General features: G+C 39.9%; 2 protein-coding genes across 5 annotated transcripts in view; one reads left to right on the top strand and one right to left on the bottom strand.

Annotated features, from left to right (window-relative positions):
- LOC134800532 (nucleolar protein 4) overlaps positions 1-10045 on the top strand; it is a 157801-nt gene extending 147756 nt beyond the window's left edge. For 3 of the 4 annotated variants that reach the window (XM_063773009.1, XM_063773012.1, XM_063773010.1), the window contains 8 exons: positions 203-373; positions 1655-1903; positions 3015-3161; positions 3681-3916; positions 4509-4589; positions 4685-4758; positions 6091-6183; positions 6416-10045. In XM_063773009.1, the coding sequence (XP_063629079.1) occupies positions 203-373; positions 1655-1903; positions 3015-3161; positions 3681-3916; positions 4509-4589; positions 4685-4758; positions 6091-6183; positions 6416-6630 (1266 nt within the window). In that variant the 3' untranslated portion in view covers positions 6631-10045. The remainder of the gene's footprint in view (positions 1-202; positions 374-1654; positions 1904-3014; positions 3162-3680; positions 3917-4508; positions 4590-4684; positions 4759-6090; positions 6184-6415) is intronic. The other variant, XM_063773011.1, reaches the window with a different exon arrangement.
- Positions 10046-10413: 368 nt separating this feature from the next.
- Positions 10414-16018, bottom strand: LOC134800551 (uncharacterized). Its single transcript, XM_063773038.1, has 7 exons — positions 14944-16018; positions 14704-14863; positions 14054-14215; positions 13039-13132; positions 12276-12434; positions 11194-11264; positions 10414-10633 (listed from the first exon to the last, which is right to left on the bottom strand). The coding sequence occupies exons 1-7, from the start codon at positions 15920-15922 to the stop codon at positions 10441-10443; spliced, it is 1818 nt and encodes a 605-aa protein (XP_063629108.1). The 5' UTR covers positions 15923-16018; the 3' UTR covers positions 10414-10440.
- Positions 16019-16047: the final 29 nt, after the last annotated feature.

The following is a 16047-nucleotide window of genomic DNA, read 5'->3' as shown; positions in this document are numbered from 1 at the left end:
TTTGATATTTATTACCATTAGCTTTTCGGTAAAGGAAAACATAGTGAGGAAATCTGAAGAAATTACATCCACGAAAAAATTAAAATGTAGGTATAATCCAAGTCCTCTCGCACATGGGACGAATATAGGCTGTATTATTTATTCATTAAATTAAACAACTCTGACCAAACCCGCATAAACCATCAGAAACCTACCGTTTCAGAGTCCGATCCACGTGGGCTCAGCGACGCCGGTGGAGCCCGCGTCCACGCACGACGAGACCTCGTCGTCCGACCGCACGAAAGACGACGACGACGCCGGCGCCTCCGACGACGATAGCGACGACCGCGTCGACCCGCAGCACCACGATCCGGAGCGGCTTAAAGCTTTTAATGTAAGTATTAGAGTCGAAAATACCTATTACCACTCTGCGCAAGTGGTGCGCGGCGATGCTCAGCAGAGTGCGCGCCAGCCGCAACAGCGTCCTAGCCATGATCGCGGACCGGCTGGAATGCCCCTGTATGAGTAACTGTGTAAGTGTCCACATACGGGTGCCAGTCATAATTAACTGATTGTATATAATTTAGTGATATTTTTAATTCATTTAATTTTAATTGAATTCTTAACGAATTTTAAATTGCCCCGGTTATCGCCCCGAACGGAGAACCTGCGGCTTACCAAAAACTATATGGAGCGATTGAATTTGTTGCACACTTATCCGCAATGGATCGAAAATCGCGTGCGATTTATTGCAAGGTCTTGGAACTTCGCTTCGCTTCGCTCGCTCGTTCGATTATAATTGCATCAAGGCGTTAAAGTAATTGCAATTATTGTTCTAGATGTTGATGCGGTTAGTAAAAGCCGCCCTTATATTCTTTGTCGGCCGCTTGTTCCTAAAATAACAATTTAAGAACAATGTTTGTATTTCTACTAAAAAAAAAGTATGGCTAACCCATTAGCGCCCATTGTACCTACCCACTTAGAATCTTGGGAATGTAAGAACTAAGTATACTGTATTTCTTCCGAAATGCTCGATTTACGAGTACTAGATTCTCGATTTAGATATTATTCAATGACACTGTATAGTTAGGTAAGGTAGGTATGTACAATATAAAATCAGATCATTTATCAAGATCTTCAATTTATGAATTCATTAGTATCGGGAAACAAGAACTTAATGCTATGCTCGTGTAATATGATGCTTGAGTTATTCCGAGACACTTTGGTGCCAACTTCTAACGCTTTCCTGATTTCGTTAAGAAATAATTTAAATAAGTAGGTAGCATATTATGAATTCACAGCAAAAACTTAATTAAATAATTCGTATTCTTTCTAGGGATCCTTTTAAAAGCCTTATTCAAATAACTTGTTAATTAGTACTCCAGGTCATATTATAATGATTATAGATTATAGTTATTTTGACGTGTAATGTCAGTCACCTGCAATGATATGTTACTCTTCGAAGGCCGCAAAAATATGTGACACGCTCATATGGCTCTACAAATAGAATCGTGTCAGATATTTTTGCAGCCTTCGTTGTGTAACGCAGTAGGTATGGCAGGTGACTGTACATTATTAATAAAATAATAAATATCAATATGAATTTAATATGAATATTATTTCACGGCTCATATCTATCCTATCTTGTTTAACACAAACACATTTTTCGTTACAGATGTTCGTCCGCCTCTTCGTCGACGAAAATTTGGACCGGATAGTTCCCATCTCAAAGCAGCCAAAAGAGAAGATCCAGGCCATCATAGACTCGTGCACCCGACAGTTTCCGGAGTTTGCCGAGCGCGCCCGAAAGCGCATCCGGACGTATCTGAAGAGTTGCCGGCGAAACAAGAAGGTGCGCGGCGACGGCCCGACTACGGGCAACGGCGGCAACGCCACGGGGACCACCAACGCTTGGGACACTGCGGTGAGGGTTCGATCTCGGACTTTTGATAACCTTTGTAGTAATTTTTGAAGTGAAAACTTCTTTAGCGGCGCTGTGCACTTTTTGTGATGGGGAAAATGTTAAACTCCCGACAGCGTAAGACGTAAGACGCTTCGTATGACGGACACGTGACCTGATCGAAAAACTGTTACAATATCATTGAGTTTTCACTTCTGCCGGCACTCCCGGAGTGCAACCCGTTTTTTTAAACTATTAAAGAATGGCTATCTGATTGAAAGAAAATAATAATGATATATTTAAAAGTTAGTTAACAAATTAGATCAGTATTTAGTGTAAATTACGAGGAAATGTATATTCTTTTAGCGTTATTTATAAAAATTATAAACATAGCTGTGAGCCAAATACGAACGTTCAGTCAACATCAATAGTAGCGGATGAAATTAGATATCAATCAGCCACCCTCTAAAAGCAACTCTAATTACAAGACTGCTCAAAATTATACCCCAAACAACTAGGTAATTGACAGCTTTATTTCGTTCTTATCGAACCGCACCAGGGCTAACATTCGGTTCGACAGTGTGTTGACGGTTTTAAGATTTTTCTTGGCACCAACTTCAAACATATCAGTTGCTAGCGAAGATAAATGAGATCGTATTTTATTTTATGATTTTTGAAGTCGGTTTTTTATGAGGTTATTTTTATTATATTAATTATAAAATGGTAAGCACTTTTGACGTGTACTTTAATCCGCTACTATAGGGGGTATTACTGCGATGTTCTACCGCCAGAGTGCAGCACTAAGCTAGCTAGTAAACTATAGAGTAACTTATACATACTGTTTTTTGAGAAGTTTTCACAGACAATAAATTATGACATTGATGCATCAAGGCGGTTTGTTAACGAGGGCCTATCGGGAAAATCGAATTTAGTTATGTGCCTCTTTATCGCTCGAATGTACAAGAGTGATAGAGATGTTATATAACGAAATTTCGATTTTCTTGTTTCGCGGTAGATCCCCAGATTGTGATAGATAGTTGTAGTGGCGCCCCCTACGCAGAGTTTTGCGTAATATTCCCTATTGATGCCTGACTATCCACGCTGTTGAAACCACGAATGCTGTTGGTTGTTGCAGGTGCGGCCGACGCCCGCGCACCTGACGTCGGTGCAGGCCGAGCACATCCTGGCGCAGGCGTGCGAGAACGAGAGCCTCAACGCCAAGCGCATGCGGCTCGGACTCGACCCCGTCAGCCAGCCCATGCCCACTGTGCCCACGCCTATGGTAAATACTGAACTTTGTATTTTAATTTACAATAGTATCTTTGACCACAGTTTCATCTAGTGGTAAATGACGATGAAGTCGTCGATGCTGGTAAGGATGATGTATTGTTGCTCTCCTAAGTCGCAAACGCATTTGCAGCAGAAAACTGGAAACAGCATTTCGTTACACTCGGTCGTTCTCGATCAATGTCACCTCCTATGTACCTACTCAATTTTCGCTATTATATGTAGGTACCTACTAAATTCTAAATTGAGGACACAATATATTTTTTCCGGGAATTGAGTAGTTTAAAAAAAAAGTGAACATGTTGAAAACTAGCTACTCATTTAACCTTGTTATCCACTAATATCGGATTAATAAAAGTAGAGTATACCTACTTATAAATGGTTAACAATTTGTTGTTTTATTCATTGGATTTCACTATAGGTACGTTTCACCACACTATCGACCTTATTTTACTCATGCTATTTTGAACAAAATATCAGGACAACGGGCATAACGTAGCGTGTTTATTTCTAGGCCATAGACACGACAGCAACCTCAGCAGTGGCTTCCTCGTTCTTGAGCCTGTACAGCATCAACCCGTCCTCCGCGCCCGCCACCTCCACCTCCAACACCACGTCCTCCTCGCACAGCAAGGCCGCCGCCGACACCACGAGGCCCTCCGTCAGCCCCACACTCGAGAACCCGCTGCTGAATAATAACAGTCTGAAGCTGGACAACGCTAATGGGAATGCTGGCAGTAAGACTGCTAGGTGAGTTGTGTTTTGTTCATAATAAAACTACACGCAAAATTACTTACATACAAAGTTTTATAGACTTCGGAAAATCTAAATTACTGAAGACTCTTAGTGTATAGGACAAAATACGAAAATTTTCTTTGTATAAGTGACACCTAAATCGCTATACACTATACATTCAGAGCCACCATTATATTGGTTAACGTGATACACACAGATATTTTCATTCACTCATTCATTCCATTCATGCCTGATTTCGTGAATCGACCTGTATGTACAGTCCCCACACGGGATTGTTATGACATTTAGGGTTAATGCCAAATTGGAAATTCTATAGCGTAAGTATTGAACAACCAATTTAGCTAGGACCCTAAATGGCGCAACAATCGCGTAGCGTGATGGTACCTACCTAATTAGTAATTACTGTAGTGTCATGAATGGAAGCATCTCGCAGTCACTTTTTTGTAACAACAATCAGTATTAATCAATATTATTAAGATTTTAATGTTCACTAACCATGTATGGACCTTTAGTCTGAAATAAATGTTTTTATTTTTATTTTATTTTTTTAAACTATGGAAGGTATCTAAGCGATGATCTTTTCCAGCCCCGCTTCGTCTCCGGCTCCGCTGTTCAGACCGTCTTTCCCATCTACGTTCGGGACACCGCAGACTTTTGGGCGTCAGAGGTAATATCAATTGATTTCTGCTTATTATCATAAAATAATCATCTTCCTTTGTTTCAAGAGCGATCTTATATTTACGAATGACCATTAATTTTCAGCACCAACACAAATCCGGCCACAGCTTTGTCGAACAGCGCCCTGTTGTCCACGTTATCAGCATTGCCTCCATCAGGTAAGCAGAAAGCGGATTTAGATTGTATGCTTTTAGTATTCTGTAAACTATGGTTTCATTGACGTAATATTCTTAGTTTGAATTTGACTACACGTTTTTCCAATACGAGAAGTTGATAATAGTAATACCAATCGTACTGTCCACATCCACAATGTAATTGTAAACTGCTGATCTACCGCGGTTAATCTGAGGGAAGTTGCACTATTATAGATGATCATCTTAATCATTTACTGCACAGGTGGCCCAACTCTGGGCCTTTTGGATAATCGCTTTTAGTGTGGTCTTGGTAAAATTTTCAACCCCATCTTTATTCTGTCCATGTAAATCTACTCTCCCGGTGACCATGCGTCTAATCTAGCATGTTAGAACTAAGTCTGAACATTTATCCAAAGAACCTTTTCTTACAGATGGTCTCATAGCATCGCTGTTATAATGAGCTTTCCTTAGATTCAAATGACACCTACATTTTTATTTAGGGTGCATTACATTTGTTATAATTACTTTTCATATATTATAGTTTGATATATCATTATTTTGAATAACGTAATAAATGGCATACTACCGTAATACCTAATTAACGGTTTACATAATGATATTATTGGTATAATGGTCATGAGGTATCTTTACACTTTGTCTAATATACATTGTCATATTTATTACATACTCTAAAGCATATTATTTGTTATAACAAGTGACATCACATAATTATTTGTGTGGCATAATAGTTGCATGACATAAATGGGTTAGGTTAGGTTGGAATTGTGACTCCGCACAAACGAATAACCACCTAACAAAAGGAGGGTTAGGTTAGGTTAGAACTTTGACCCTCCGTAGAATAAAATACTCTGGCAAAAAAGTGGTTTAGGTTAGGTTTGAACTGCGGCCCCCGCAGAACGAAAACCGTGAAAAAATTGGTTAGGTTAGGTTAGACCTGCGACCTCCCTAGAATAAAATAGCTAGCAAAATCAGTAGGGCTGCGTACTAGTTATAAAAAGTATGTAAAACTTTACGTTATCAGTAAATTAAATATGACAAAAAATGTTATACAATATATGTATTTATACTTGGTAAAATTGTATGAAGTATTACGCTATACAAAAATATAATATAACAAATGTCATTATAAAACATGTCTATATACTATTTGAAAATTATATTACATTAGGCATTATATCAATGACAGTTTAGATGAAATCACAATATAATAAAGGAAACGTATAATAAAAATTACATTATAACATATAATAATATATCAAATGGCGTTATAACAAATGTATGATAGTTTTTTTTATAATTATATTAAACATTACACACCCTTTTATTTAATTGCAGGTGTAGGCGTGAACGCGGCGATGGCGGCGTACCAAAGCGCACTGCTGTCCGCTATGGCGGCGCACACGCATTCTTTCCCCACCAATCTATCCGGTGAGTTCTAATGCTATTATACCGTCTACTACTTAATCAGTTGGTTAGTTCGATCACACATTTTTGAAGAGAGAATGTGAACAATAGATAGATACATTTCAATTTTGGACAGACCCTATCCTTAATCCTTTCATCGAATTAGCGTTAAATACCTACTCGTAATTGTCATTGTCTTGAAATTAAAAATTAATATAGAGTATATTGGCACATGATAAACTAATGCGTCCTTCAGCGCCAACAGACCTGTCCCTGAAGAGCCCCGCGCCGGCGACGGCGGCGGTGCACTCGGCGCCGGCGGCCCCGCTCAGCAAGCCGCTGCTGTCGCACAAGCTGTCGGGCGCCGAGGTGGGCGCCGTGCGGCAGCTCATCACCGGCTACCGCGAGTCCGCCGCCTTCCTGCTGCGCTCCGCCGACGAGCTCGAGACCCTCCTCCTCAACCAACCCTAGGACGAAGCCAAAACCGACCTCGCCAATATATTCGGTTTCAAATTTGGATATTTCTGAACTGTGCTAGTACAAATTGTGATTAAAATTCGTCTCGTGGACTTTCGGTGCGGTTTTGAAAGTTATTATTGACGTTGTCGTGTCAATTTTTGGTCTAAGTGGTGGAAAAGATAAATTTTAGGCGCCTTTGAGTTCGCTTTCTCGGAATGTGATTGCTGAGTTTTCGGTCTCATGATTTTAAGATTACGATAGATTAGGTTTGTGACTTTTGTCAAACGAAAATTGTGCTGTATTTTCCAGTTTACTGTGTTGTTGGTTAAATATAACACTGAGTTGCTAGAGTAGTCCTACTCGGCTTAATATAGACAATTTTATCGGTTGGACACTCTATCTATAAAACAGGAACATAAGTTTCTTCAAACATACTACTAGAAATAATTCATTGCAAGTTGTTATTTGTTACAGTATTACGGTTTCTTTTTTATCTAATATTCACTGTAATGCATGTTTATATATTTAATTGACTAGCAATTTACTAAATATTTTTATCGTGACAAAATTAAGACGTTGGTAACCTTGTTAAACTGTGTTAAATTTCAGTAAAGGTTCTGGGTGCTCCTAAGAGTTTAGCAAGGTTGCTTACCCCTGACTTCTATGAAGTTCTTGCGCAAATTTTCATACAATAATTTGGAGTTATGTGTACGTACTCTGTATGAAAACTTGCTCAAACACATCATGTTGATTGACCTTTATTGTATCGTAAAGAGTTCACTAACTACTGTCCTACAAATTAAACTATAGGTAAGCTCGTCGTACAAAGCTGCCATATTATTGTAAAAACACACTAAGTGTTGCCATTTGAGAAATTACTCGTTGGAAGAGTACAAAATTATTTTTGTGTATATGTAGGATTAAGAAAAAAATCAGGGAGATTTTAATAGACATAGGTTAAAAATTCGATATCTTGCCTGGTGCGTGAAAGTACACTTTAGGGTTAAAGACAAAGTCGCTTCGTGCGTTAAGTTGGCTAGTAAACAAACGTGTAGGCAGCTTTCGTCATAAAAGGTACTTAATATTGCAGAGAGGCCTAGCCGAGGCCCAAGTATTTTATCATTTCCATTCTTCAGGTTTCAAACACTTCACTTACATGGTAAACTATATTTAACAGAGTTTAAATACTAGGTTTTAAAGTGGCATTCTAGACTTAAGAAGCACGAATTTATTTGTTGTTTTGTATTATACGATTAGTGGTCTAGTTGTATTTATATGAGTAATATATTCTTATTTATCTTTCGGTTTCTAAGCTTTTAAATATAGGTCGGGGTCGAATTTTAGTATTAAAAATTCGAATAATGCAATATCATGACATGTCGCACTGAACTTCAGTTTCCACATATTTAAAAATCTCGAGACAAAACTTGAACTATTCAATAAGATTCAGTCTTGAACATTGGAAAGTGATCAAGTAGGAACATTAACAGAGTAATTCAACTTTCAATTATTAAATCGATACCAGACCTATCTATTTCTCGTAATCAACACTATCAAAATTATCTTTCTTCCAATTCCTAATTTCCAATGTATCTTCGCGCGTGCTTGTATAAGGCTCGTTTTAGTCTTCTGATGAACAGTACTGTCGTTGATCGTTACTAAACTGAAGGGGCGGCCAGATGGTCTGCAACAACGCTTCCGTCCAAGGTGATCTCTCTGGTTTCCAACCGTATGTACGCGGTTTGCTACCAAATTTAGTAATGATGATCTTCGATGTTTGAGAAGTTTGGTTGGTCACCGTCTGGCCATCCCCTATTTGTTTGATGCAACACAGCCCCCACACTCGCGGGGAACCCCCATCATGGTACAAACGGATATATTCCCACACTCGCGGGAATATGGACCGCGCTTATAAATATTCGCTTTGCTCAGTATGTTTACGTTCAGTGTAAATCTATTTGTTACCATAGATTTTATGGCCAAGTACTGTAGGTAGGTTAATGTTAGTTACTGCTTACGGTTTACGAGATAAGAGTTTCATTTTTCTTGAAATATTTCTAAATTTCTAAATACCTCTATCGGGTTGCAAAATTATCAGATTTGTATAATATTGGGTACCACTTTGTACTACATATTTAGTAAGTACCAAATGTCCAAAATGCCACATACTGTTGAAAAAATCTGAATTGAAAGAGTAAGAATTGTTATTAATGGCATTTTGTAAATCTGCTTCTGGAAAATGGTGAGACATCACTAGGGTTGGCCTAATTTGTTGTTTTAATTTAATTCCCAAAACCTCGTACTTAACGTTATTATAATAAGATATTTTGTTATAAAACTTTATGCCTTTAGTTGTCCGGCCAGTCTAAGTTCTTAACTAAATAACTTAATGAGTAATTTTTGAACAGGATAAATAATAGAATAATTACACACATACACGCTTATTACGTTGCGAGATAAGTTTATAGCTGTAATACTTTTTATCAGTGAGAAGTTTTAATGCAGTGGGCAATCTCAGTTTTATTTCGACTTCCAGTCGATGGTGGTAAAAAGTCTCATAGACTTACGCATTTCGATCCATAAAAAGCGCTTGGAAATTACATCTTAGCAATAAGATGCACAATTTTATGATATGCGTCCGTCGCTTGTTGCCTATTTCACTTAGTCCAAAAGACCAGGTCGTTAACGTTAAATTAAATAATACAGCAATATACTAGGTCATAGTGATAAGACTACAACCAGCGAAGATAACACATAGGTACGAAGTTAGCAGAAGCCTGTTTCACACTGATCAAAAGTATTGTGCAGCCCACAAAATAATTGTATAAATACGTTTTAAATTTTGCCATTTTTCTCAATAGGATAAACGCTGTCATGCCAGTTTAAAATAGAAATTGTAAATTCACTTTTGAATATAAAATTGCCAAAGATTCGAATTGATTTGTATTTACTTGATTGTACCTATGGATATGGAATTGCTGATTGGGTGTTGATCATAAGTTAAGCTAAGTTGTTCGTAAGCTTGATTTCGTTGAATATCATTCCAATATTTTTCTAAAATACATAATTTGGTGCGAGAAGGGAGCCGTAGTCAGTGTAAATGGAGAAATTGTAAAAAGTATGTTTAGAGTATTATAAAAAAGTTGATTACAAATAATATGTGAAGTTGATGTTGGGAACGAAAAACGAAAGTGGCGGTGAGTACGTTGAGAAAATGAATTTGTTAGACATTAATATATATTATTATTAGAGATGTATAAATGGTTTACTATTATTATTGGTTCGAGAGAAAATACAAAATGGAGAAAAATACAAAATGGCGATTGTTACTAATTACGAAATGAGAATTTAGTTATAATTTTTGCAATTTCAAAATGTGAGTTTTACAATTTTGAAGAGAAAATATTAAATATGCTCATATACAGAATTTCCTGTTTTATTTTGTTCTAACATCACAGACTAATTATTTTCCATGCCACGAACGATTCTTCCCTTGGACGTCAAAATTACTTAACACTTTGAACGCCAAGAACACCTAAAGTAATAATTACTAGTCCTGCCCACAGCGCCAAGGACAACTATAAGTGTTATGGTGGACGTTGAAACTTTGAAGTAAGGTTTACATTAGCTCGCTTGCGCCCGTTACCTTGGCGTGTAAGTGTCGTTTTTGTTCACAAGACGTAAAGCAGTCAAAAGGTTAATAATTGTTCTCAACCATAGGCAGTGAGAATAAAATAATAATTCAAATTCTTATGCACGTCTCGTGCTGGAGCTTACAAGACAAATAAAACAAAATACGAATGCCTTAGAATGTATACCAAGCTAATATATAGGTATTTCTGGTAGTTTCTCGCCGGGCAGCACGATGGGCTTGCGGGGGTGGATGGGCGGGCGGTCCAGGAACGGGCTCTTGCGCTCCTCGCCCATCATCTCCGAGGTGGCGTTCACGATGAAGTCAATGTTGAGCTCATTGGCCACATACGAGAAAACTGCGGGGAACCGCTTCGTGCCGCATCTGAAATTCAGTTGTTATTTAACGTTTTCGCCGCCATTGACTTGATGTAAAGTCATTTCGTGCCACCCACGCCACGGCTGTGTTTCGGTGGCTGCCATTCCTCAACCCACCAACGGAGCGGCAGCTGACGTCCACGAGGGTTCATCTTGCTGTTAACCACTATACGACTTATCGCCCGGGAGGCGATTGGTCATGGAAATCTGTTCCTGGCTCACGGTCTAGTACCTACTTCATTGACGTGGCGGCGAAAAGGCTAATAAAGTAAATGTAGGAAAGACGCCATACATAATTTTTGGTTGGGACGACCGTCTTAGGGCAAGAATTCTCGTATTTCGAATACGTACTTTGCTAATACCCAATCAGAAAGGAAGAGCTTCGCTATTTCTGCTCTACCGACATTCGTGACAAGTATGTGCACCAACGCAAGCGGTGAAAGTCTAGTGCTTCTAGGCGGTCCTGCCACAGATACATCTGCGAGTAATACTACAAATTTATAAATATTACAGCAAAATTGGAAAAATTCACCGGGATAATGGGATAAAATTTTCCGACAAACTTACAACTTCCGAATGCCCCAGGACGCCAAGCCCCAGAGGACGCCGTCGCTCACCGCTGGTGCGCCGGTGTCACGCTAAATGAAATCAACAACAGAACCTCAAGTATGGCATACGGAATTAGTGTGGCTGGCCTTGACATTGGCACAGATTAAATAATATGTAGTAGGTACAGTCAACGTCATATAGTAGGTAGCATCCAAAGTATTCAAATAGTTCGGTATGCCATACAAATTATATGGTGTACCGAACTATTTGAATACTTTGGATGCTACGTACTATATGACGCTGACTGTATATACTAGGTACAGAAGGTTCACTATCTAACAAAACGCGTCTATTACGACAGATATGGCCGCAAGGTGGCGCAAGCGCGTGTAGGCGTCCGTTCCATAGCGGTGCGTGGCAAGTACTGCTCGACACCAAAATTGGTGTGGGCCGCATGTACTAATTGTAGCGACGCGACGAAATCGCAAAGTGAGCCACGCCTAACATTGGGCCTGTTTACACATTCAGCAAATGTATGAACTTGCAGTCTTGCAATATACACGAATTAATGTGTAAACATGCCAATGTGAATGCTTTTTGCTTAAAATGTTTTTTTCATTTCTCATGGTCTGAAAGTGTTGTTGTTCTAAAAGATGTGTAGAAAATGATACGTTTCTGCACTAGAGCATTTTAGGTTTCAAGTATACGATTTTATTATTTTTTTACGATAAGCAATTGAAATTTGTGTATAAATGGATTTGTTATACAATTTCCATTCTGATATTTGACTCCCCATTCCATAAATAACGATACTTTTGCCTATATTGTTAATTGAAAGTACCCTAAAAAAATACTACTTATAAAAATGTATACTTAGTCATGTTTTAAAAAAAACACATGCATTTTACTTTCCTCGTATTCGAAATGAAAAGTAGTGTTTAACTCGGGTGAAAGGCATTTCTCACTGCGTTCAAGCGCCAAACTACCTCGGCAGAAATGAGTGCGTTTCATCCCTTGGTTAACAATCTACAATTTTTTGGCATATATGGGGGCTTCAATTTTTTTAATTCATAGTTATAAAAAACTGGCAAAAGACTCACGGTGCATGGCGCGCGGCGTCCGAGCTGCTCAAGGCAGAAGAAGCTTTCGTGGAGCGCGACGCCGAACCGTTTGGTGATCTCCGCGCACTTGCCTGTTGGCATCAACCGCATGTACACCACCTGCAGCGTCAGCCGCAGTCGGCTGAACACGCCGTCGCGCTGGATAAGTGATAGTCAACGTTATTCTACAATTAAATAGGGTATAAAGTCACGTGAGGAACACCGGGGTAAGAGGTAAGACACTAAACTTGTATTGCACATACCACTTTTAAGAAACCGACGTTACGAAATAAGTAGTTCAGTATCGTTGAGACTATTTCATGCTCATAGAAATGAACTCAAATACAAATAAGACACATTGTATTGTTTCATTGCGCAATTCCTTATGATTTAGAACAAGCATGTGTAATGCGTTGTGGCCCATTAGTGCGGCGTTGGTCCACGACGGATAAAAATTTTGAAATCAATTCTAAAGCGAGGTCTATTGCCGATTACTGAAATAAACTTAAACTGCATTCAAAAGTTTGATCAGATACCGCAATGTAACGAAAATTGCATATAAGTTCTTGCTAGTCCCTCGCTTAATGTTTTCTTTCACTATAAAATACGACCGACGACCAATGGGAATGTTTCATGTGAATGCACTTATTCCCATTTATGCCCGGCGGGGACGATCAACAACTTTCCTCGGGATTGCCAGAATCGGAACTGACCAGTATTCAGAAATGCCGGGAATACCTAATTGTAATCATGGTTACAGTACCCTTTCAGCGCCATAGCTGGTGACCCAAACGTCATCGAACGGAGGTCCCATCGCTTTGTTGGGCAGATCCACCCCGTGGACAGCGTCTGAGAACCTGCATACGAAGAAACGAATGAAAGGGGACATTTATAATTTTGGCAACATTTCGCTGGCCCAATATTACAGGGTTGGAGAAGTGAGAGGTAGGAGATATCAAGGGGCCCACTGATTAACAGTCCGCCGGACGGTATCGGCCTGTCAGTTAGAACAAAATTATGACAGTTCCGATCAACTGACAGGCCGATACCGTCCGGCGGACTGTTAATCAGTGGGGCCCTTGACAGAGTTGATGGAGATGATTTTGATAGTTTGATTAATCAAAATGTAAGCGCTTTCAATGATTCACAGTTAGTTTCACTAGACTTATATCGACCGAGATATGAACCGTGATTATGATTACCTTTTGTAAGGTAAAAGGTAATCACGGTTCATATCCCGGTCGATATTTGATATAAGTAAGTCTAGTGAAAATGTAATCGGTTAAACTTTGTAGTTCGTAAGTAATAATTTGACTCGCGCCGTCGCGCCTCGCCCCTTCAAAACATGCCACACGAGTGAGGCTTTTCTATGATATAGGAGCCAAATCAGCCAAATGAGCAGAGAAACCGCCTGATGGTAAGCAATTACCGTTGCTCATAGGTGTCCTTGACGCAACTCCAGAAACGTTAAAAGTGCGTTCCCGGCTTTTAAGAGGGGAATAAAGATTACGAGTAAGAAAATTATCAGGAAGTGGTTCAAATTTAAGATACAAGATTTGAAGCAAATATGCAAACAAATATACGCAGGGAAGCAACTGCCCGATTCGAACATTAAGATACCTCGATTAATATATCTAAGTTCGAATCGGGGCGCTAAAGTCATACCAACTATACCAAGCTAACTCAGCAGCGATTTTGAAAACACAGACTGTGCAAAGGTTATTTTTTCAAACTTCTAAGACTCTAAATAAAAGTGCGTACTTATAAAGAGTTCTCACCTGAGTTTTCTGTCCAGTAACGCCAGCGCAATATCGTTCTCAGGCAACTTGCGAATGCTCCAGTTGGGGTGTTTCCGCACCTCGGCGATGTACGCTATCTGTCCTCCCGTGTCGATGCTTTGACAGCCAGCGCGGATTTTCATCCGACTTACAGCTTTAGACCTAGTTTAGATTGAGTTCCTAGATTTTAATACCAGAATAATGGGATACAATGATACAATCAATTGACGATTAAGCGATCAGCCGACCACTATAGGTAGGTACTTGAGTATAGTATGGCGCTGGTGGCCTAGCGGTAAGAGCGTGCGACTTTCAATCCGGAGGTTGCGGGTTCGAACCCCGGCTCGCACCAATGAGTTTTTCGGAACTTACGAGTTACGAAATATCATTTGAAATTTACTAGTCGCTTTTCGGTGAAGGAAAACATCGTGAGGAAACCGGAACCGGACTAATTCCAATAAGCCCTAGTTTATCCTCTGGGTTGGAAGGTCAGATGGCAGTCGCTTTCGTAAAAACTAATCCCTACGCCAATTCTCGGGATTAGTTGCCAAGCGGGCCCTAGGCTCCCATGAGCCGTGGCAAAATGCCGGATATAACGCGAGGAAGATGGTGTCCCCCATTGTTCTGTTTTTTACGTAGCAGTGACTTACTTCCAAAAGCAGTTGGCGGTGGATATAATGAGCTGCGGGTTGAGGATAGCGCCGGAGCACCAGTGCTCGTTGTCTTTCTGGATCGACACCATGTAAGGGTAGTCCTCTGGGTCGGCGTCGCGCGCGGAGATCAGTCGCCGACTCGCCACCGGCCGGCGCGCTGAGCAAATCACCAGGGTTACAATGAAAACAACATTTAAATTTTGAGCATTTATTGACTGCTTATAATTTATGGTTTACCTTTGGGATTACGTTTGGACGGAGCACGGCGTTTTGCGTCGGCCTTTCCAGCTTGCTTGCCAGCGTTTCCTTTCAGGGATTGAACTTGCTTAGTATTGGCAGCTTTTTCATTAGCAGCTTTTTCCTTAGGTACTTTGTCATTACCCGCTTTTACCTTGGATGCTTTGTCATTGGCAGATTTTTCCTTGGGTGTTTTGTCATTCCCAGATTTTGCCTTCGGGGGATTGTTATTGCCAGTTTTTTCCTTAGTTTTTTTGTCATTGCCGGCCTTTTCCTTGAGCGTTTTTTCATTGTCAGCTTTTTCTTTGGGTGCTTTATCATTACCGGTTCTCAAGACGCGAGACCGGGGCTTGCGTTTACGCATACCACGTTTACCGTTCAAATTTTTCTTTCCGAAAGTCCGAAGAAGTCGCGCTGATTTTCCTACGCCACCCTGTCTTGCGGACTTCTTCGATCGTCCTCGTCTTGCCGCCCGGAATTTAGCTGAAACCTTGGAGTTCTTAGCTACCCCTGACCTACGAGCTATAGAAGCGTTTTTTGGGGTACTGGCGACGGTTGGTACATTTTCCTTGGGTTTGGATACTTCAGTAGTTTGAGTTTCGCTCGCTTTTGTCGTGACTTCGGACTTCGATTCGTTGGCACCCCTCTTACTCCTCCGTGAGTCTTTGAAATATGGAAGTTTTTTGACCCTGCTCGTGAGGCCTCCATTGAAATCAAGTGGGAACCAATTACTGTCCTCCGGGAGAGAGTCGAACTTCTTTTGTTTGGCCGGCCATTGGGGCACCGGTGGTGGGAACCTCGTGAATGGTTTGCCTTGGTTCTTTTTTTTGTAATACGATCCTTCATTAATTATTTTAAAGTTATCTCGATCAGGGTGGACTTTTTTCGGATACGACTTGTATATAATTGTTGCGGCATCGTCCGAAAATACAACATTTTGTAAATTGTAAATTATTAACAACAGGAACAATGTCTTCATTGTTCAGATTTGAAAGCAGATATTGGAACAGAAATTGAAATATTGTGGTGATAAGTTTATAGCATTTCGTAATAAAATTTATCGATAAGGTTCTCACTAACTTTATGCTTTTAATTTGTTTTTAT

Source organism: Cydia splendana, chromosome 20 (assembly GCF_910591565.1).
Source record: "Cydia splendana chromosome 20, ilCydSple1.2, whole genome shotgun sequence".
Lineage (NCBI taxonomy): Eukaryota > Metazoa > Arthropoda > Insecta > Lepidoptera > Tortricidae > Cydia > Cydia splendana.
Note: the sequence above shows the minus strand (reverse complement) of the source record. Positions and strands in the feature narration are given on the sequence as shown.

What these genes read in the sequence shown, in the direction of transcription:
- LOC134800551 (XM_063773038.1), bottom strand. Translation starts at nt 15,922, where the DNA reads ATGAAGACATTGTTCCTGTTGTTAATAATTTACAATTTACAAAATGTT. An exon ending in GTCCAAACGTAATCCCAAAG is followed by an intron (nt 14,864 to 14,943) that starts GTAAACCATAAA and finishes TGATTTGCTCAG; the next exon opens with CGCGCCGGCCGGTGGCGAGT. An exon ending in TCCTGGGGCATTCGGAAGTT is followed by an intron (nt 10,634 to 11,193) that starts GTAAGTTTGTCG and finishes ACTGAATTTCAG; the next exon opens with ATGCGGCACGAAGCGGTTCC.